General features: G+C 50.7%; 1 protein-coding gene across 1 annotated transcript in view; it reads left to right on the plus strand.

Annotated features, from left to right (window-relative positions):
- LOC144942690 (activated CDC42 kinase 1-like) overlaps nt 1–21,493 on the plus strand; it is a 192,014-nt gene that overhangs the window by 106,746 nt on the left and 63,775 nt on the right. The window contains exons 6-7 of the mRNA XM_078869517.1: nt 15,004–15,150; nt 17,653–17,747. Coding sequence (XP_078725643.1) covers nt 15,004–15,150; nt 17,653–17,747 — 242 coding nt within the window. The remainder of the gene's footprint in view (nt 1–15,003; nt 15,151–17,652; nt 17,748–21,493) is intronic.

A 21,493-nucleotide genomic window follows, 5' to 3' on the forward strand; every position in this document is an offset into this window, starting at 1 on the left:
TTAGTTTGTTGTCCTTGCCCATAACCTCCGATTAGCGCGGTTGGCAACTTGCGGTGCAAAAGAAGTTCAACATACATACGTACATTACGAGTTACGCTTCCACCTCCTGCAGTCTTAACAGCGACCCAGAAATATTCGGTGAGAAATTACGCCCTCGTAGTGAGCCTGGCATGAACTTTCCCCTGCTCACTGGGCCGTGCCGAGCCAGGCCAGAGCAGCTGAGGAGGGTACCAGGATTTTTTTTTCTTTTTAGTACGATCAAAAAAATTAACCCTGTGTTTGGCCGGACTAGGCCGTGAGCCATATTCAGATGCTTTGTTAGACCATAGTTTCACAGTTTGGTTCTGGCTCAGCTTGAAAAATAGGCAGTGGAAAACCCACCTGTGTCTTAGGAGCCTGATACTGGCACGGCTCTGATATTGCAGTAGTATAGGGGCATATAGCACCTGGGTGTCCCCGTCCTGGGTCGTGGGGCTATTTAAATGGTCTTGCGGTGTCAGGACGGTCGAAACGCGAGTGGCCTCCCACTTCCCGGTGGTTACTGCGAGTGAGGAGTAAAGCGGCACCGCTTGGCCGGGTCGGTAGCAGCGAGGGTAGCCGTGCAGAGCTTCTCTCGGGCCAGCGCCGGGGGAAGCTTGAACCCAACGCGTCGTCGCCAGCGTCGTCTCGAGAGAGCGCGAGAGCGTTGTGTGGGCGCCAGCGGTGGTTGTCGTACACAAACACCTTTTCGTTATTTTTAGTCTCTCCAGGAAGAAGGAAACTTTTCTCGTCCGTCAAAATGACAGCGCGTGTTTGTGTGCATGTGTGTGTGTATATAGGTCCGTGCTTACTCAAGTCCCCGCCATAAATCTATTCTTACACACTCGGTGCCCAGTTTCCTGGAACAAAAGTTGCTTCTGTTCTCCTCAGCCGATGTCCGTGCTCCTGATTAACCTCCGCAGTTGCATGTCGCAGCCTCTGTGTGTCTGAGCACAGAGCCAGAGCGCGTGAGATAGCTTGCCCTTCGATTAAATCAGGTTCTGCGGTGCACCGAGATGATGGTTTTAGTCAGGTCAATCGTTAGTGTCACCCAAATCCGTTGTATGCAAATCAATAATAATAAGGTATAAGCGCACCTCTCCACATATTTCTTTGTACACTGACCTGTGGGCTCTTCCTGAATCATTGCATGCACGGTTTGAATTGAATGAGAATTATTATATTTTTACTGGAAGAATCCGATGAGCTATAAAGCTCTTTCTCACATATGTCCAGAAGGGGCACGGGATAAGAACGTTACAACAACAAACAGCACACAAACACGAGAGGAGTACAAGAAAGGTAAGCAATTCACCCAAACTCATACAAATTAAACTAAACCCTCCCCATCCTAGCAGTATCATTGTTTGTAATGATACAGGAGGTCGTGGGTTCGATCCAGACCCTGACGCCTGCTGCTGTATATTTGGGGTTTGCACGCCTCTCTCCCCGTGGTCGCGTGGATTTTTCTCCGGGTCCTCCGGATTCTTCCCTCCACGGTTAGAAACATTCGTTGAGAGTATTTGGCTACTGCTATACATTTCCACGTGATAAGCCACTTCGTTGAGTTATCATTTGTGGCCAGGCCACTTCTGAAAGAGAGAAATCGTGGGAAGCCCATTGAGATTCCACAGCTCCGCACACAAATGCCCCCACCCCCACCGATGGAACAATCAACGCTACGATTTTGAAATGGTTGTATTCTTGCATATGATGGCAGCAGCAATATGTCTAGGAGCTGAATGCCAATGAGAAGAGGTTTTTCCCCTTTTTTCTGGCAACAAAACAGGTGCTAAGATGTTTAAACACCAAACTGAAACCTTTTACAAGGAATGATGTCTGTATTCACCACAATGCTTGTGGTCAGAATGCACCAGTCTGGTGTGAACCAATCAGTTTCAAGGACAATGCATATATTATCAGAGTATGTTTTTTGTTTGCATTCTGACCACAACTATTGTGGTTAATGCAGACATGATTCCTTGTGAAAGGTGTCAGTTTGCTGTTTTAACATCTTAGTACCTGTTTTGTTGCCAGAAAAAAGGAACAAAAAAACTATTATCATATTTTGGTACTGGCAAAGGAGGTCCCATGATCTGGAGGCCAATGTTGAGGTCTGATAGCCACGAGAGGACTTCGTGTAGCTTTGCTGTTCCTCCTCCGTTGAAGGAGCGGAGACTACGGCAGTGGTTTACTCTATGGTCCATAGTTTGGGTGCATGGCCACAATCGCACTCCTTTGGCTTGTGCCTTTAATGTTCTGTTAATGAAGGAGATGTGCGCGTCGGCCTGTTGATGTTATGATGCGGTTCATGGTTACACCAGTGGTGAGTGGGTGGGTGGGTTAGTGGGTAGGTGGGTGAGTGGGTAGGTGGGTGAGTGGGTAGGTGGGTGAGTGGGTAGGTGGGTGAGGGAGCGAGTGAGTTGATGGTGACACCAGTGGTGAGTCGGTGAGTGGGTGGGTGGGTGCGTGGATGAGCGTGTGAGATAGTTGATGGTTACACCAGTGGTGTATGGGTGGGTGGATGAGGGGAAGAGTGGGTGAGTTGATGGTTACACCAGTGGTTGGTGAGTGGGTGGGTGGGTGAGTCGGTGCATGAATGATTAGGTGAGCGAGTTGATGGTTTCACCAGTATATTCGAGGAGGAATGTCGAAGCCAGGAAGAGCGATGTTTGGGTGTGAAATGAGGCGTTTATTCTGGATGATCGACATTGTTCCACTTTGTTTCGCCAGCGTTCTTCCGGATCTGGGTAAGATCCCATGATGGTGACCGCAGCGCGATCCCAGAAGGGGGATCGGGGCTTGAGTAGTCGGCGCTGAGGAACATTGCTGAGGTCTTGGTTGATGGGTGATTGTCATTGGCAAAGAGAATTGTGTAATCTCCCGTGCAGTTTGCATGTCTCCGTGCCTATTTGGTTGCAGAATGTTTGCCAGGGCAGTGAGCCAGAGGATTGGTGTCGGTTTCAATGCTACAGTTAGGATGCGCATTGCGTCTAAGCAGTCCTGCGTACGAGCTCCTTGATCAGGTTGGCTCGAGAGCAGCGACTCTGCCACTGACTTCATCAGTGACGCCGGGGCGGAAGTTCGCAGCACGTCGGATGAGGTGTCCCAGGGCGTTCCGCACGTGTCCGTTGCAGGCCGATTCTGAAATGTGTCCTTTTTATTATTACAGGCTTTTTATTAACTAACTCTGTCTGTTGTATCCTCAAATCTTGTAACTAAATTTTTACCCACTTCCCAATGTGGTATCGACTGCAAACTTGGTATACTTATGTCATACTGATGACAATACTATATTCTATCATTAAAAATAAAAAATTTAAACAATCTTTTTTATACGTTACGTTTCGGCTTGGGTCTAATTGCCCACGGTCAACTGACGTTGGCTGTAAATCACCACGGCCCCTTACGTTATGGCAAGCTTCGGGGGCCACTTCCTGGAGTCGTGGAGTTCTTCCATTACTAGTAGGGTACATTTCAATAAAGCGTGTTTTAAAAAAAGTTTTTTTTAATGTTACTTATTACAGGTCTGTTTTTACGTGGTGTTTTTGAAGGTCACGCTGCTACCCGTGATAAACCCGAGATGTTTTGGAGTGCGCTCACCAGAGGTGGGACAAAGTCATTGTTATGCAAGTCCAAGTCGAGTCGCAAGTCATCAAATTCATGACTCGAGTCTGACTCGAGTCCAAGTCACATGACTCGAGTCCACATCTCATAGGTGGGACAAAGTCATTGTTATGCAAGTCCAAGTCGAGTCGCAAGTCATCAAATTCATGACTCGAGTCTGACTCGAGTCCAAGTCACATGACTCGAGTCCACACCTCTGGCGCTCACAGCACAGAAGTGTGCTTGCCGTGGTTTTGGAGGGATTCCGTCAGAGATGTTTCTCGATGCGTGTCTCCAAAAACATTACATCAGCTGGTAATGTTGGCACTGGTGGCGAGGTTTTGTGCTCTGTGCATGCAAAGGGCCATGCCCTCTGCCTTCATGTGAACTTGCGATGTCATGTGGTTTGCAGGTCACTTGTCTACAGTAGAACCCCTCTTAACGACTAATCACTTAACGACTAATCGCTAACGACTAATCGCTTAACGACGGGCCTTCATAGAGCCCAATGTGTTCGCTTACCCACCCTTCCCCTGTTCACGACGGGCTTACGACGATCACGCGACCGCCGATTTCGGCCAATCGGCGAGCTCCAAAGTGGTCTGACCAGGCCTCGGCCAATCAGCGACGTCCATTTCACGAGCGTTATGGGCATTGTTTACATCCAGTGTCTGCCGGTCACCTCTTCAGCCTCAGGTAATATTTTTATTGTAGGTACAATAAATATTAATTAATGCATTGATTCACCAGTCCAGATGTACCCTCAAACTACGGTCGCTGGTCCATCGAGTCGATGAGGTGAACGGTGAAACTCGAATTGTAAATTTATTACAATTTTGACTTCCGTTTATTCGGGACACCAGGGTCCCGCCATGAGATTCATCTATGCCCCCGCTGGATGTAAATGTTGTGGGATTACTCTCCAACAACACCGGGTGTGATGAACTCGTAACTAAACGGCACGTTTCGTTTACGTGCCAAACCTCACTAATTGGCCGTGTCGGGTGGTGGCGGCGGCGCGTTTAACGGCACATTTATATTTACACCATCTGACTGAAAAAAACCTCTAAATCCCACTAATGTGGGACGATGTTTGCTAAACTTCAAGCAGCAGGATCCACAAACAGTGCCATGGGAAGCAGCAGTAGCAATGTAAATCCTCGCTGTGATCGTCGTCTGTGGTGATGCTGGAAAGCAGCTTGTACTCCGAGGGCGGTGAAGGCAACGATCTGTCAGCAGCAGCAGCTACGGCCAGTTGTTAATTGGTCGGTTCAGGTTGGCCATCGGGGCTTGGCAATGTGGGGGTGGACGGGTGGGCAAGGAAGGGAAGTCTGGCGGGCACGGCGCGTTCCATCAGCTTGGAGGAGGTGAAGGGGTATCGGCCGGTAGCCGAAGGGCGCGTCTCTTGCGGCTTTCTGGGCTTCAGAATCGAGCGGCGATTGTAAATGGCATGGCGACGTGTGTGCAGCACTGGGGGTAGATCAACCGAATGAGCGAGTAAAAACATTAATCCATCGCTGGATGAATGCCTGCACCACGCTGTTGTCAGCCCAAGTGAGTTGGTTATTTAACGGCACTTCACCCTGCTGGCCGATGCGGGTTCGATCCAAATATCGTGTTTGTTAGACCACCGGCTTGGAGGAGCGACGCTCACAACAACGAGCGGAGCGCCGGGTAGCTAAAGCACAGCAAGTTGGCACAGTAGGGGGCACAGGTGGTGCATCAGCCAGTCATCTCGGTCATCTCAGTCAGTCGACCCGTGGCACCTGCTGTGTCTGCCCAGTGACCTCCTGCCAGCGCGTGTTCGACACTTCACGTGGCCTCAAGGTGCACATGGCCTGGCACAAGCGTCGTGGTGACGTCACCGCCACTTAGTGGCGAATGGTGGTGGTAGTTGTTGTTGGGGTTGCGTTCAACGAGGCGAGTGCCGCCCAAACCCTCGCTCGAGCGGAGGAGGAGAGACGCCGACGGCGACGTGAGACGTGGTTCTCTGCGCCCCTCGCCGCCGCTGCACGACCCGCCCTGCGGCAGGGCGACACGCTGCCTCGCGCCGGTGTTCCCGGGCTCCACCCGAGAGACCTTGGCCGCCAAGAGAACGTCTCTCCCGCGCCGATTTTTACGCAATCAAATCAAATGTAGCTATCGTTGCTCTGCCACCGCCGCTGCTGCGTGCAACGCGCGGCGGGGTTGTTGACAGACCGCACGCGTCGAGGCCGCGCTCGCAGACAGAGAGCCGCGTTCTTCTCCTGCGGCGGCAGCGGCGGCCTTGGCGATGACGGCGCGATGGGTACAGATTGTTCGCTCGGTGATTCGTAGCGCCGGTGAGTCATGGACGCTGAGAGTTATTGGTGCCCGGCACGTACAGACGGGAGGACGGGGGGAGAGGGGAGCCTCGCTTGCCCGGCACAGCGCTCGCTCATCCCAAGCGGAGCGCACGTGGAGTCCCGCGACACGGTCCCATCCCCACCCCCCTCACATTCGCTTCTTTCAAGTGGGCGAGAGACCCCGGGTCCATTGAGACTCGCGTTCCACCTTGATTCATTCATTCGTTATATCTCGGTCGAAAGGAAGGCGTGATGGGTTATAAAGAGGTGGTAAAGGTGCAGTCCTGTAATTGCTTGCTCCATGCCACTGCTAGCAGAAGGAGCCCAAGAGAGCCCATGTGGAAGGTATTTGGCCTACACTTCCATGCTGGTCAGACGTCTTGGACGAGGTGCATATCTCGAGTGTTGATGCGGTGCTGGGGATGTGAGAGTTGGTGGATCACCGAGATTGGTAAAACTCTCCACGATATTTAACACGTGGTAGGCTTTGGCGACCAATATTATCCATAACAGACGAGGTTTTTTGGGTTAGATCGCATAAATATAGATGTGTCGTTAAACCCACCAACTAGTAAGCCAACAAATAAGGTTCCAGGAGATGACACGTTTTGCTCTGACACTTTGTGCGGGGCCGGAGGGAGAGAGGGGAGCCTCGCTTGCCCTCACGTCCGACGGTGCAGAAGGTGGGGCCTGCAAACTCCGTGAGCCTGTAGGTGGCAATCTCCGAGTGTCAACCCCTCGCATGCGTGCGTCTTATCCACCTACGACCAAATCATCCTGAATGAGTCTTCATCTTGCCAGGTCTTTTACTGGTAGGAACCCACTGGTTCCACCAGCCCACAGGGGATTATTGTGTACGTCCGTCGTGCAGGGAGGGGCTGGGTGGGGCTGGGTGGGGAGGGGCTGGTCACCCCGTGGTGCCCTTATAAAACTCAATGTTTAACCTACTCACGCTGGCTTGTGCCCGCCCTCACAGTCGGGCATATTTGCGGAATACACCACGCCGCCGTTGACCCTGGCCATTGACCGAGCAACCCAACGTTCCTACCAGCTCCCTCTTCAGCCTGGTCAGTACTTGGATGGGCGACCACCAAGATGTTGAACTTTCAGACGGCCGCAAAAGCGCATCTGAAAGCGCGCGATGCGGTGACCGTCTTTGTTTGGTGGCCAGCCAAAAGCCGCTGCTGCTGCGAGGATGACCAGAGTTTGCGCGAGGGGAATTTGCGTTGTACGTATGTACGCCGAACTTCTTTCGCACCGTACGTAGCCAACCGTGCTCATCAAAGGTGCGGGGAAAGGACAACAAACTGAACACCAAAGGCAGTTTTAAAGAATTGAGTTTTAAATCTGGATGATTTAAAAGTGCACAGCTCCACTGGCTTCCTAATGTCGGAAGAAAAGAGCATTGCAGACGGCCGCAGAAGCGCATCTGAAAGCACCTCGCGATGCGGCGACCGCCGTCGTTGTTGGGTGGCTCAGCCATGAGCCGTTGCTGCTGCTGCAGCGAGGACGAGCGGAGTTGGCGCGGTGATGGTTCACGCTCCTCCACGAGATCAGCAGCGAGGCGTCGTCGTTGTGCATTTGTGGCAGCGTCGAAGGGGGTCACTCCCTCGTCTGTTGTCTCTGGGCTCTCCAGTTGCCTTCCCCGTGGGGGCCAAAACACAAACTTTTATGGGATTGTCCGAAACATCCCAATGCAGGATCCTGCCGAAAAAGAGTTCTTGGAGACTCGGGGAGCCCTTTTGCTGGGTCGCTGGTGTCGTCGTCATCCTCACTCCGGATTCCCTTGCCGTCACTTCTCTCCTTCTCAACGGTGTTGGGCACATTTTCTGGGGCCCTCCCGGAAAACAACAAAAAGTCACTGAGCCTCGCCGCCGAGGCTTCCACACATAAATCACGTGTTGTTTTAATATAAATATCATTAGAATGTGTAGTAAATATATAATATATTTATATAGTGCATTTATATATTAACATTTTATAATACACATAATATATCAATATGTACTATGTTTTATATGAATATATGTTTATATATAATTTATATATAGTAAATATAAAACAATATAATGAGCCAAGAATGTGTGTGTGTCCCGTGCGTGACGTCACTCCACATGCCACACCCCTCCCCAATAACAATTAGGGGGTGACGTCTCATGAGCGGGTGATGTCACTCCACCTGCCGCACCCCTCCACAATAACCATTAATGGGTGACGTCACTCCACATGGGGCAACCCCCCTCATTAATAATCATGAGCTGAACTATTTTACTGCAATATACACCCGTCCTTGGATGGGTAAGCAAGCTAGTATAACAATATATTAATTTATGAATATATTAATTATTACGTAATACATCTCGCAACTAGAATTCCGTATAGAGGAAACACATGCTAGTTAACTGATTACTAATTAATTATATAATTACAATACCCCCACCCCCCTCTGCCTCTAGATCTCTGCATCTGATGGGTTCAGTGATGACGTCATCCTGCTCTATTTAAGACCGGAAGCAGGTGGATTGCTTCACTATTCTGGCAAAATCGCCCGATGATGCTGGTTGATGTAATTAGCAGCGAAACGTCGTACTACTCAAACTGTAAATGTTGTGGATTTACTCTCCAACACACCAGTGGGCTGACAAACCTTACTGGCTGTGTCGGGTGGTGGAGGGTTACGGCACATTTATACTTACGTGATCTAACCAAAAAACCTTTATCGTGAATATATTTATATAATATATTTATAAATACCGAGGCTTCCACGTGTAAATCACGTCTATTTTATAGATATATGCATAAATATACGTATAAACATAAATCTATATATGGATGTATATATTTCTAAGGCGTCTGAGTGTTCGGGTAAAACTGTCGTGGGAACACCTGAGCCCCAGGGTCCTCTTCCAGTGACCCCACGAGGTACCCCCCCCCCGCCCTTCTTCTCCCAGCCCCCAAGGCAGGGTCCGGATTAACGATTAACTCAGAGGAGAGGTCGAGTCGCTGGGGAGGATGGGGAGGCAGTAAAACACGTGTGGGGGAACTTGCCAAAAGTCTGCAGATGTAAAGCAATATAATACATGGTGAGCAAATGACCCAGGCCAGGTCGAATGTTTTGACAAACGAGACAACTGTACAATTTAAAATGAATAAACACACGTTTTGCAAAGGTCCCCATTGTGCCCATTTTTTTATATATCAGTGCTCCAATCGTGTAGTAAAACAAGCAACACTCATGTTGAAGAGTCAAAGTGTCTCCCGATGCTCAGGGTTAGTGGCACCGAGCCGAGACAGCTGTGTGGAAAATGCCACGTTCCCGGGACGACGACGACAACTTGAAACGCGGGCGCTCGGAGCGTTTGCTCGCTAATATAAATGTCCACATTGATGATGGGCCATTTCGTTGCGCTATTGTTTGCGATGACCAGGTTGCTTCTGAAAAAGAGCCGTATATAGTTCAGTGGGGACCTTGCCTGGTACAAAAAAAATAGTTTAAGTTTTTTCTTTAAATTCGCTACCTGTGGTGCAGCCTCTCGCCTCGTGGTGCTAATTTTACTGGCCCAGAGGAGTGGTGGTGATGATTATGATGCCACTGATGACGATAGCAGTGACGATTATGGTCAAGGAATTGAACTTATGTCTTCACTGCCGGTAGCCCCGCTGCTCCGTCGACTGAGCTACATTCCGACCTACTATTACTACTACTCCCCGAACAACACTGCATGAGGCATCTCTACGCGTGGTTACACAATCAATTTACGGGCATTCGTTCAGCCATGCGATAGCCAATTGAGAATCGAGATCCCTTTGTGCAAGAAAGTTCTCCGTAACCCGGCCCCAGTGAGATCAACGCAACGTTTACCGCTCTGTGATGAGTCAATAGTGGTCGTCATTTGGACGGACTGCCTCTGCCAAAGGAATGTGGAATTCCCATTGCAAGCAACTTTATTGAATGCCGCCTTGTGCCGATTTGAGCAATGGGATATTTTGCCTTTAACTTGAGCCGATCATCGTTTTTGTTTGTTTTCGTTTCCCCAGTCAGTATCATCATTAAACAAACATAGGATTTGAACTCTGACCTTATTGGCTCACTCTCGTTGATGACGACATAGGTCCTTTAATATATCTCCAAAACAGAGAACACGCAGAGTTCATGAAAAAGTACAACCTGGAGCTGGGTGTGTTAGTCACTTGTCCTTCCCCCGCACCTCCGATTAGCACGGTTGGCTACGTTCGGTGCGAAAGAAGTTCACCGTACACGCATACACACGTACGCACGTAGTTGCCACAAGTGTGCACACTGGCCCAGTGGCAAGAGTGCTCACAATGTCCGCTGCCTATTGCACACCGTGGGACCTCTCACGCGCGCTGTGCGCGCTGCATTGCGTTGTGCCGGAGGCCAAAGCAATGCCTTCTTTTTTTTGCCGCCCAGCGTTTAAACCCGTCGGGGGTCCCGGAGTTTCTTCCTCGCCCTTTGGTTTCCGTTCGGCAACGCCGTTCACCGCGACCAATGTTATGACCTATTTATAGAATCCGCGCAGCGAGCAGAACGGTTGCCGGCTTGGGAGAGTGGGGTAAAGGTGGTCTCACGCGTGGAAGACAATTTCCTCGTATTGCTGTACATGATAAAAAAAAACATCGTCATAACATCATGGCTTGTTGTCATTCACGCGCAGACCTCAATGCCAAGTAGAGTCAAAGTGTCTTCTCGCTCAAAACACACGCGTGGAACGGGCACTCGTCTCCACTGGTCGCCCTGGGTCCGTTGTGGACTTTCCACATTCCTATGGTCGAGACCAGCCTCTCCCGAGAACAAGCAACTGTTTTATTCCCACAAATTGGTATTAATTTTATGGACCCCCAGAGGGATGACAGGTTGGGCTAATTTTTTATGAAACCAGTCTTGTCATTTGTGACTTGAGTGCTCTAACCAAAGTACTATCATACATTATAACAACATCACAATGTTATTAATGTCATTACATAATAAAGGTTTTTGGGTTAGATCGCGTTATTGTAAATATGTCGCAACCCTCTACCACCCGACACGGCCAATCAGTAAAAAATGTGTCACGTTGACAAAACGTCTGTTTGAAGAGTGGATCCACAACATTTACAATTTGAGTAGTACGACGTTTCGCTGGTAATTACATCCAGTATCTTCAAGCAATTTGCCAGAATAGTGAAGCCATCCACCTGCTTTCGGTTTTAAATAGTGCAGGATGACGTCATCATTGTTGAACCCCATCAGGATTCGAGATCAGATGCGGGGATTGGGGGTGGTGTATGCAGTTATGTAATAGATCAGTAATCAGCCACTTAGCATGTGATTCCTTTATAAGGAATTGCAATATGTATTGTGTATTTTTACACTAACGCAAGCGGAAGGTCCAACTGAATTAAATAATGTATTATGCAAAGTAGCTTTAAATGTGACGTTTCTTTACAGAAAGTGACGGTAAAAAATAAATCTGTGCAGCACAGTGCTACATCCGTGCGTGACTTCACTTCAAAATAGCCCCCCACCCCTCATTAATATTCATGCCCGCGTGGAAATTTACACGAACGCACAAGAAGATCGCGCACTCCACATGCCGCGCCCCTCCCCTCATTAATAATCATGAGCGGGTGACGTCACTCCACATGCCGCACCCCTCCACAATAACCATTAACGGGTGACGTCACTCCACGTGGGGCAACCCCCCCCCCTTCATTAATAATCATGAGCTGAACAATTTTTTATTTGAATATTTCAGATTTACTGCAAGAGACACCGGTCCTTGGACACACACATTTAACATTGGACACAACAGCAATGATCACTAAGTAGAACAGGATTTGCCACATTTACCAATACGGTATTCAGTGACTGCTCTGTTTGCACAGTCGACTGCAAACCAGAAGGGTTGAGTGTTGTGTCGGCAAGATGTTAACTCCCTCGCCCGGTACGCAGGAGGTCGTGGGTTCGATCCCAACCCTGATGACTCTATATTTGGAGTTTGCATGTCTCTCTCCCATGGTCGCGTGGAATTTTCTCCGGGTCCTCCGGTTTTTCACTCCACATTTAGAAACATGCGTTTAGAGTATCTGGCCGCTATAAATTTCCATGCAATAAGCCATTTGGCTGAGCTATCATTTGTGATAGCCAGGCCGCGTTTCAAAGAGAGCTACATAGCTCAGTGGGCCTTACCCGGTAAATAAAAAAAATAGTGTTTTTGTATCTTTCCAAAGTCAATTAGACCAGTACCACATTGTAGGAAGTTAAGAGTGGTGTTTATAAATGTGTGATTTTAACAACGGGTTCATTATGGCCACGATCACCACAGGCTCACTTGAGCAGGGTGTCACTTTGGGCCTGATTCATGCGCAATTTGTATTTCACGTATTTTGCGGAATTTTTGCACTTGCCAGAAAGTCTCCACATATTTGGCAGACACTTTCTGCCATCGTTGGCTCCGACACAACCCTGCCCTGACCTTGCGAGCTCGAGCCACTGTGGAATTGGTCGTGGGTTCGATCCCGACCCTGACAACTGCTGTATATCTTCTTGGTTCTTTCGGTAAAGTCACGTAGAAGGGAAGTAATAAAATAATAAAAATAAAACATAATAAAATAATTCCCACGACGTTTCGGCCACAACGCAAGCAGCCGTCCTCAGGTGAAACCAGGTCTGTCGAGGCGACAGCGTCTGAATGAAACAGCACACGTGCGACAGCGTCTGAATGAAACAGCACACGTGATTGTGCTGTTTCATTCAGACGCTGTCGCCTCGACAGACCTGGTTTCACCTGAGGACGGCTGCTTGCGTTGTGGCCGAAACGTCGTGAGAATTATTTTATTATGTTTTATTTTTATTATTTTATTACTTCCCTTCTACGTGACTTTACCGAAAGAACCAAGAAGATGAATCCCTGCAGTCACGAAATCTTTAAATCGAAATTTAACTGCTGTATAGTTTAACACATAGGCTTTCTCGGCCAATATAATCCAGGGTTTTTTGGGGGGGGTTTGATCATGTAAATATATATTTGAAATTGTATGTCACTCTCCCTGGGTCCTCCGGTTTTTCCCTCCACATTTAGACTCAACATCACGCGTTTAGAGTATTTGGCCTTTGCTATAAATGTCCACGTGGTAAGCCACTTGGTTGACCTCTCATTTGCGATGACCAGGTCACTTCTGAAAAAGAGCTGTGTAGCTCAGTCGGTCTTACCTGGTAAAATAAAACATTGTTTTATAGTTTTAAAAAATGGTGGATTAGGTGAGAGTTTTGTGTGGTCATGACTGCACGTGAATAGAAAAATGCGGAATGGGGCTGTTTTGAAGCAAAAATTGTAGGCATTCCACGAAAACTTGGCATAATAATGGCCAAAATAGCGACATGAGTCAGGCCCTTTGACATTGACTGTCATCAGCTTGTCACCGTGAGGTTTCTGTTTAAAACACACGCAACAATAATAATAATAGTTGGTCCTTGTCTGCCTGTGACATCGCCTGTGCTTTCAGAAGCGGCGCTCGCGCAGACGTGCACTTCTTTCACGCTGTAGACAGGCCGCGCGATGATGATGATAGTAATAATGGTGGCACGTCTCTCAATCGTGCATCACTTGCCCGCGTCCGAATCGCTCGGGCTGCTCGCGGCAGCAGTCCGCCGCGCAGTACGGTCGCAGCTGAGAGATAGGCTTCTCTTGATTTTTTACGACTTTGTTTTCTTATCTCGCCCGTTCGATCTTGTGAAAGGTCCGGTTACACTGACAAAAAACCCAACAAGAGACACACAATGAAGGCAAAGCAAACAATTCGGCAATTTCCTGCAGCTTGTGCACCTTCCTTTCGAGTTCTGTATTCGCACAAAGCCCCCCCCCCCCACCGGAGCCCTTTGGAGTCTCGGCTGGCTGCGTTAGGCCGGTGTTTATTTTTGTTCACGTCTGATGCACTTGCTCTGCAAACACAGCGTGGAGCCGCACTTTAGACGTTCCGCACCCTTTTCTTCTGTCTCCTCGTGTCGCCCGGGTCGGACGGTCAAAATGTTGCCCGCCGAGCTCAAAATATCTCTCGGCCCACGCTCATCTCAGTGTTGGCGGGGGGGGGTGGACCGGTCACCTCCGTAAGTACGACTGCTGTCGACGCCCCACAATGTGGTACTTGTCTGCATGACCCTGGGGAGATGATGGGCTGAGTTGACCTCCCCCCCCACCCCCTCCCCCCGTCTGGGATTTTTTATTTGCAACCTTCTCCGCACGAGCCGCTGCCACAGAGACAGAGATGCCCGTCTAGACGTTTACGTCGTTTCGCAAACACGTCGTCACTTTACTATGAAGACCGCCTCCTACCTGATTTGCGTCGCCTCAACCCACACGCTCACGTCGCTGACAGCATCGTCGTCCGTCCATTCTCGTTATCCATCGCCACCACCCACTACTATCAGAGCGATGTACTACCCTGTACGATGCTCTGATTGGCGTCGTTTCGATATTTGTCCTCGAACCTTTCAGGAACGCATCCCCGACGTAATCCCGTTGGGGGGGCGAGGGGCGGCTTTGACCGCATCTCCCTGTGTGTGCGAGTGATCAAATAATCGCAGTAACCTGGGTCCCTCTAAACCAGCGGTTGTTAGCCTGGCAGATTATTTTAGAAGGTAAATCATCGAAACACAACTTAAGCAGGGGCATGTCAGTACAACTGATTTGTCTCATCAAACCCTATGTATTTGTTAACATTATATATTAAAAAAATACATTTGCGAACCCAAGGTTGTGCAAGGCTTGCAGTAAAGGTCAAGAACGACTGCTCTAAATTGACTGACTGATGCAGAGTGACTTGTCGACATCAACGCTGCCAAGACAAACGCCACCGGATGTGCTGCTGGTTGAGTCGACCCCAGACAGGGAGTCGATCTTGTGACCTCCTCAAGCGCGCTGGCCACAGCGACACTGGGGACAGACGCGCCGCGACCCCCCCCCCCCCCGACCTCTCTCTCCCCCTTGACCTCTCCTCCCGCTTGACCCCCCCTTGACCTCTCACCCTTGACCCCCCCCGACCTCCCCCTCCCCAGGTGCTGCAGAGGCTGCAGAGGGGAGGCGAGCGGCTGCCCTGCCCCCCCTCCTGCCCACGCGCACTCTACGAGCTCATGCTGTGCTGCTGGCGCCTGGCGCCACACCAGCGGCCACCACTCTGCCGCCTCGAGGGACGCGTGGCCCAGGTGGGAGCGCCCACGGCGGCGTCGTCGTCGTCACGGCTCCCTCCATCCCCCTCCCTCCCCTCCCTCCCTTCCCTCCATCCCCCACCCTTCACGTATACCCCCACCCAACGGGCCACTTCTCCTCTTCCTCCCTTGGCCTCCCATCATCATCATACCAATCATCATCATACCAATCATCATCACTCGTACTCCCTCCCTCCCAGCGCGGTGTCGCACGCCAGCCGCGGCCTTCCCTTATGCACGTGGACCGTTCGGATCGGCCCCCCGGAGCGGTCACAGGTCTTAACTCTCCGTAATAACAAAACAAATGTTGGGTTAGATGGCGGGAATATAAATGTTGTGCCGTTAAACCCGCCACCACCCGACACAGCCAATTAGTAAGGTTTGTCACGTAAAACGTGCCAGTTAGCTGCTAGCTCAGCACACCGGTTTGTTGGAGAGCAAACCCACAACATTTACGTCCAGCGGGGGCATACATTAATCTTATGGCGGGACCCTGCTATCACCAATGAAGTCAAAATCTCGATTAATTTATTTATTTTTGGCGACTCCGTCCCACCGCGCTCTTAATCGCCGCGACCCGCCTGGCGCGGATCATTCTGTTGTCACGTCGTGTCCAAGCGCAGCAGCGAGGACGAATGCGCAGAAGAGCTGAACAAGCGAAACTTTGATTAGCGCATCGTGTCGAGCTCGTCGAGAGGAATAGATTGGCATATTGTTCGCCTTCAACAGACATAAAATGACGTCGCAACGCAGTTTATGTGAGAGCCGGGGGCTTATGGGACCCCGGGGTCCCGCCATAAGGGTCATATGTTGACCCGCCACCGCTGAGCGTCTGCTGAAAAGAGCTTCATAGCTCATCGGATTCATCCAGTAACACCACTGCCCGCACTGATCATATGTCTATGTTGTATATCACTGTTAGGCTGTAGGTCCCTGTGTGAGGCTGTAGGTCCTGGGGAGACTCTGGAGGTCCCTGTGTGAGTCTCTGTATGGTTCTTTAGGTCCCTGGGTCTCTGGGTCCCTGTGTAAGAGTCTGTAGGTCCCTGTGTGTGTCTGTGAGTCTTTCTACAGGTCTAGGGGTCTCTATATGAATTGATGTGTCTCTGTGTAAGTCTATGAATATCTGTGTGAGTCTAACATCTCACACCACAACCCACGCAGTATAACATCACGGCCCGATTCGAGCATTGACCAGCAGCGTTTCAAATGTTAATGTGTGTATGTTGAACTTCTTTTGCACCATACTTAGCGAACCGTGCTAATCGGAGGTGTGGGTGAAGGGCAACAAACTAAACACAAAAAGCAGTTTTGAAGAAATTAGTTTGTCAATGTAGATGCTTTAAAAGTGCATCGCAGCTCCAGTGGCTTCCTGATATCGGAAGAAAGAGTGTTCCTGATGGCCGCAGAAGCGCATCTAAAAGCGCCGTGCGATGCGGTGACCCCCACCGCCTTTGTTCGATGGCCAGCAGCCAAAATCCGTCGCTACCACGAAGACGACCGAAGTTTGCGTGACGGTGGTTTACGCTCCTTGACGAAATCAGCGAGGTTCACGGTGAGGCTACCCCCGAAGCGACGCTGTGGGTCACTCGCCACCCTCGATACGGACGTAGAACCGCCGCGGATCGACTCCCCACGACGCGGAAGAAGACCAGGACTCCCAACGAAACCCTCGATGGAGACGCGATGCAGAAAAAAACAACAAACCAAGGGCGGTCGTCCATTTGATGACAGTTTTTTGTTTTCAGGCAAAATGTATTCAGATTACTGAAGATGCTGGAGATAAAAAATGATGGTGCCTCATGTGGTTTAGACACGAATAAGGCGGGCAGGTGACGACATTGGCAAGGGGTAGAATGGAAAAAAATCTGAAAACTGAGCAAGGTAGCAGGCATGGATGAGAGGTGCTACACGTTTGGAATTACGCTGACAGACAGTATATTGGAGCACGTGGATTAGCGAACGAACGCAAGTTTGGGACGTCACGTTACCTGGTACGTAAAGTGAATGGGATTGGGTGGGGCGCGTTGCAAGATGGGATGACGGCCCGCGGTCAAGACTAACAACCAAGTGGCAGCCAAAGGAGTGAAGCCACGCCAGAGAGATTGTCCACCGTGGAGATGGAGTCGTGAAATCAACCTCACGTGCGGGTGCTAAAGATGGATCGTTCCATTGCAGGATCGCGAGAGACGGTGACGACTTGCGAAGGACTTCAACCAGCAGTGGGTTAACGACGGTCGACGACGACGATGATGATGATGGATGATGACGACGGTGCTGGTGGTAAAATGAAAATCGGAGTAGCTATAACGACACGGGGGGGGGGGGGATGTTTGCCCGGCTGGAGGTTTGCTAGCACTGTACACATTGTGTGGCCGGAGTTTCACTGGTGTCAGGCCTCTTGGCTCACGATAAGGGGGAGGCGGAGTGGCGGTGGGGTCGTAACCTTTAAACCCCCCTGTGTCCCAATGCTGAGTTCTGCCGCTCCGTGTTCAACGGCAGGTGCAGCTCCGGGTCGCATCAGCTGTCAGTGATTCTCCGCAGCTGGATGGAATCGCCCGCTGCGCCGACAGATCCTCGGCCCCCGCTGGCTACAGGTGCTCGCGTTGCCCTTCCCTCCCTCTCTCCTTCCCCCCTCCCCTCCCCCTCCTCCCCCCCAGTGGAGAGGAGGTCTGTCCCAGCCGCACATACGAAGGGACGTTGAGACAAAGCTGTCGACGTGCCCCGCGACCCACGTGCCGGTCACCGCACCAGAGGCTGTAACTCTCACGCGTTTTTTTTACTTAAGGTTGTACCGCACGTACGTCCGGCCAGCCGGCACCACGTCCGACGTTTCGTGGTCGTGCCCTGGGTACAGCAGCAGCAGACACCAGCGGCAGTGGGCAGCGCCTCGTAATCGAGGGTAGAACGCGAGCCGGACGCTCGCGCTAGAAGCTCCCACCACGGGGGGACGAAGCGTCGGACATCGTGCCGAACGACGCGCTGCACGCAGCACAGCGGTAAAAACCTGCGTAGCAGTTCTACCAGAGAGCAGTTTGCGTCTCATGTATGGCCTGGGTATCCACTAGGTTGACTTAGCCTAATATCATACGTGCATGGTAAGCGTCGCCACTCAGGCGACAAAGGCGGCCGGGCTTGGTGCTGGTCACCCACCGCCTCGTGTGCCGCAGTGCCAGGAGGTGCTGCTCGCTAGCAGTCTCTCCAGGCCATGGGGGGGAGGATCTTTGTCTCTGTGCGTCACTGTGGTCTGTTAATGCATAACACCTTGATCCGGCCCGACCTACAAAGCTAAGCGCATGTAGCCTGGTGCTGTCACTCCCACCCCTCTCCCACTCTCCTCTTGATAGTGAATGGCAGCTCATCATCCCTAATGGGTCAATAAACGTTAGTACCACTTTGTAGAAAATCGGCAGTGGTTGCCCAATGGGCACCGCGGCCATAGGAATGTAGAGTTGTCACCACTGGCTCTTGGTCACCCACACACTTAATTTTATTCTGGAGAAATGTAAAAAAAAAAACCTTGCCTTTAAACTGTAAGATGTATCACCCTGTTATTTGCAGTATTCTTCTTCTTCCGTACGGCATGTAAGCAACAGTTTTGTATCGATGTCAAAGTTGAATGTTAAGGGCCTTCGACCAATCCGTACGGCGTCTACTGCCGCCGTACGGATTGCAGCGATACCGCCGGGGTGTGTGGCGTGGACGGCGCAGACTCGTCGGCGATGCGCTTTGATGGAGTGGCCTTCACCACAGTCGCAGATTGGTTGAACCTTTGATTTCCCACTTATGGAACGACGTTGTACGACAGCCGTACATCCTCCCGTGCTGCGCCCGAGCCGCGGTTCGGTGTTTGCCAAGTGCAACGCTGTTTTGGTTTGCCACGATCATAGTCGCCCACCGTTATTTGTCAGCGCAGCATGAACGTAAACATTTCCTTATACGTATTAAAACAATATATATTTGGAAAAAAAGGCACTTCGTTCCACTGGATTTACATCGCTGGCTCTCCGCTTTATTTCCAGCGTTTTTCTTTAATGGCCTTGGGCGGTAAATGCGGGCACAGTGGAAATGGCACCGTCGTTTAGCCCGGACCTCGACGCTGGCAGTCACGCTCTCGGTTAATATTACATCCGGACGGAGTGCCAGCGGATTTCTCTGCTCGTGTAAACTTTTCCCCCCGCCATCCACGCGAAACGGGGGGGGGGTGGGGGAGAGGCACGCCGTGTCCCTGCAACCACCACCTGTTACCAGTGTGGCTTGGCACGGGCTCCCAAATGGGCAACTCAGGCCAGGGGCGTCTGGACCGGAAATAATAAAGGAGCGAGGTGGGGGTCTTTTTTTTTTACTTTAAGTCGGAGCCTCTGTTGGGTTCCCTGGTACAGGGCGGTACTATAGGGTTGGAGAGGTGGAACGGGGTGGGGGTGCAGGAGGGATTGGTGGTTAATGACGCATGCAAGAATGGAACAATGGACGCGGGGGGGGGGATTTAACGGGAAAACTCAGTCATCGAAATGACTTACTCCTGAAGCTAAGGTGAGAGCCCCCTTGCAAGACAACCGGTTTCTTTGTTCACTGGATGTGCAGGCAAATGTGTAAACAGATATAATTTATCGTGATAATTTACAGCTCTTTGCTCAACCCGCTGCTGGATGAAAGCCTCCCCGATTCCGCGTCGTCTCGGGTTGAGGGGCCGACATGGGAGGTGAACGCTGGCCGATTGGTCGTTTTGAGTGCGGAGGCTCTGACTGAACGCTATCGGTCGTGGGGGTTGTTTGACCATACTTCACCATGCTGGTTAGTGCCGATTGATTTAAAGGGATGGAGAAACCCAGCATTGGGTAAAATATTCACCATCAATGTTCGCCGTGGCTCAGTCTCGGATTTATTTGCTTTAATATTTTTTTTTTTATTGTTTTACCATCTCAATTCGTATTGCTTCTGATCTATATATTTTGCGTTTAATTTTGTAATGGGTTCAACTGAGTTGTAGACTTGGACGCAACACATTTATTCAGTTCCAACACATGGGGTAACTTCCCCTTAACAGAATAACAACCTAAGGTGGTGACCACCAGGCTAACTACACTAGTTACTACACTAGTTACTACTTAACTGCTACTATGGACTGGGACCAACAGCTTCGGCCCGGGTCCACGTGTTTGAGACTCGTTGAACGGAGATCGTAGACGAAGGTTTCTTCCAGGATGAACAACAACCCCGGTCCCTCTCGGGACCCGGCTTATCTTCTCTGCGGCGTGGCCGGCTCTGCCCTTGGCCACGTCCACCTTCCAGAATCCTCGGGAAGGATCTGGGTCCCAGTCACGTGACCCCCCCTAACCCCCTCTTGGGGCCCCTTTGTCAACACGTGTCCTCCCGGGTCAACCAGAGTGCCATGGCCTCACATAACCTCATCCTTCACCCACACACCCTGTCCTGTAGGATCGGCACTGCACTTAAAGCGAGGTGCCATCCAGCGCTACCTTGCCCCTCTAGGGCCGGTACTACTCCCACAGCATGTGATGGCACTACAATTTTAATAGCTTTGTTTGCTTCACCGAGTTGCATTTGACAATAGCGTACACCTTTTCTACGATTCCTCAACGATCGATTTGCAGGCGTCATGTGATGCGTGTGTAACGAACGTAGAGGGATCGAAGACACCGCTCTCCGCTAATGAGACACTGCACGTCGAACCTCCAATTGGTACGGTTGGCTAGGTACGGTGCGAAAGAAGTTCAAAGTATGTACATACAAACATGGAAAAACCGGTCCAGACTTTGCTTATATGGAACCAAACGCTGCTGGAATTGTGCTTCCCGCAAGGCCGATGGGATGCGTAAAAGTAGTTTTACTTTAGATTCTCTACGTGGAGGGACAGATATGTATTAAGGGGACGTATCCGTCTGCGTATGTGGTCTGTCACTGGGAGGTCTGTGTGCCGGTGATGTCTGGCACGCTGCCTTTCTCCTACTCCTCCCTCCACTCATTCCTCTCGTGGGCCATCTCCAACGTCCACTCCACAGTCCCCTTCAGAACTTGGCTGTGAAACCACCTCGTTCATGACCTAAATAAACGGCGACTTGAAGCCTTCTCGAAGCCTGCCTCTCGGTTCTCCAACCTGGCGCTTCCACGTCCGTCGCCTTTCTCGTCCCGATGTGGTTTTCCTCTCTCGTCACGACGCGTCCTTCCCCAGTCAATCCCAGTCTGAGATGGGTTCCACTCACCCCTAACCCTAACCGGCATCTCCTCAGCCAATCAGAGTTGAATTTCTCTCCGCTTGTCTGAGATGGGCACCTCCACTCTCGCCATCTGGCTCGCCTCTTCCTTTCTGCTCCAGTCCGGC

The sequence above is a fragment of the Lampetra fluviatilis genome, chromosome 28, assembly GCF_964198595.1.
Source record: "Lampetra fluviatilis chromosome 28, kcLamFluv1.1, whole genome shotgun sequence".
Lineage (NCBI taxonomy): Eukaryota > Metazoa > Chordata > Hyperoartia > Petromyzontiformes > Petromyzontidae > Lampetra > Lampetra fluviatilis.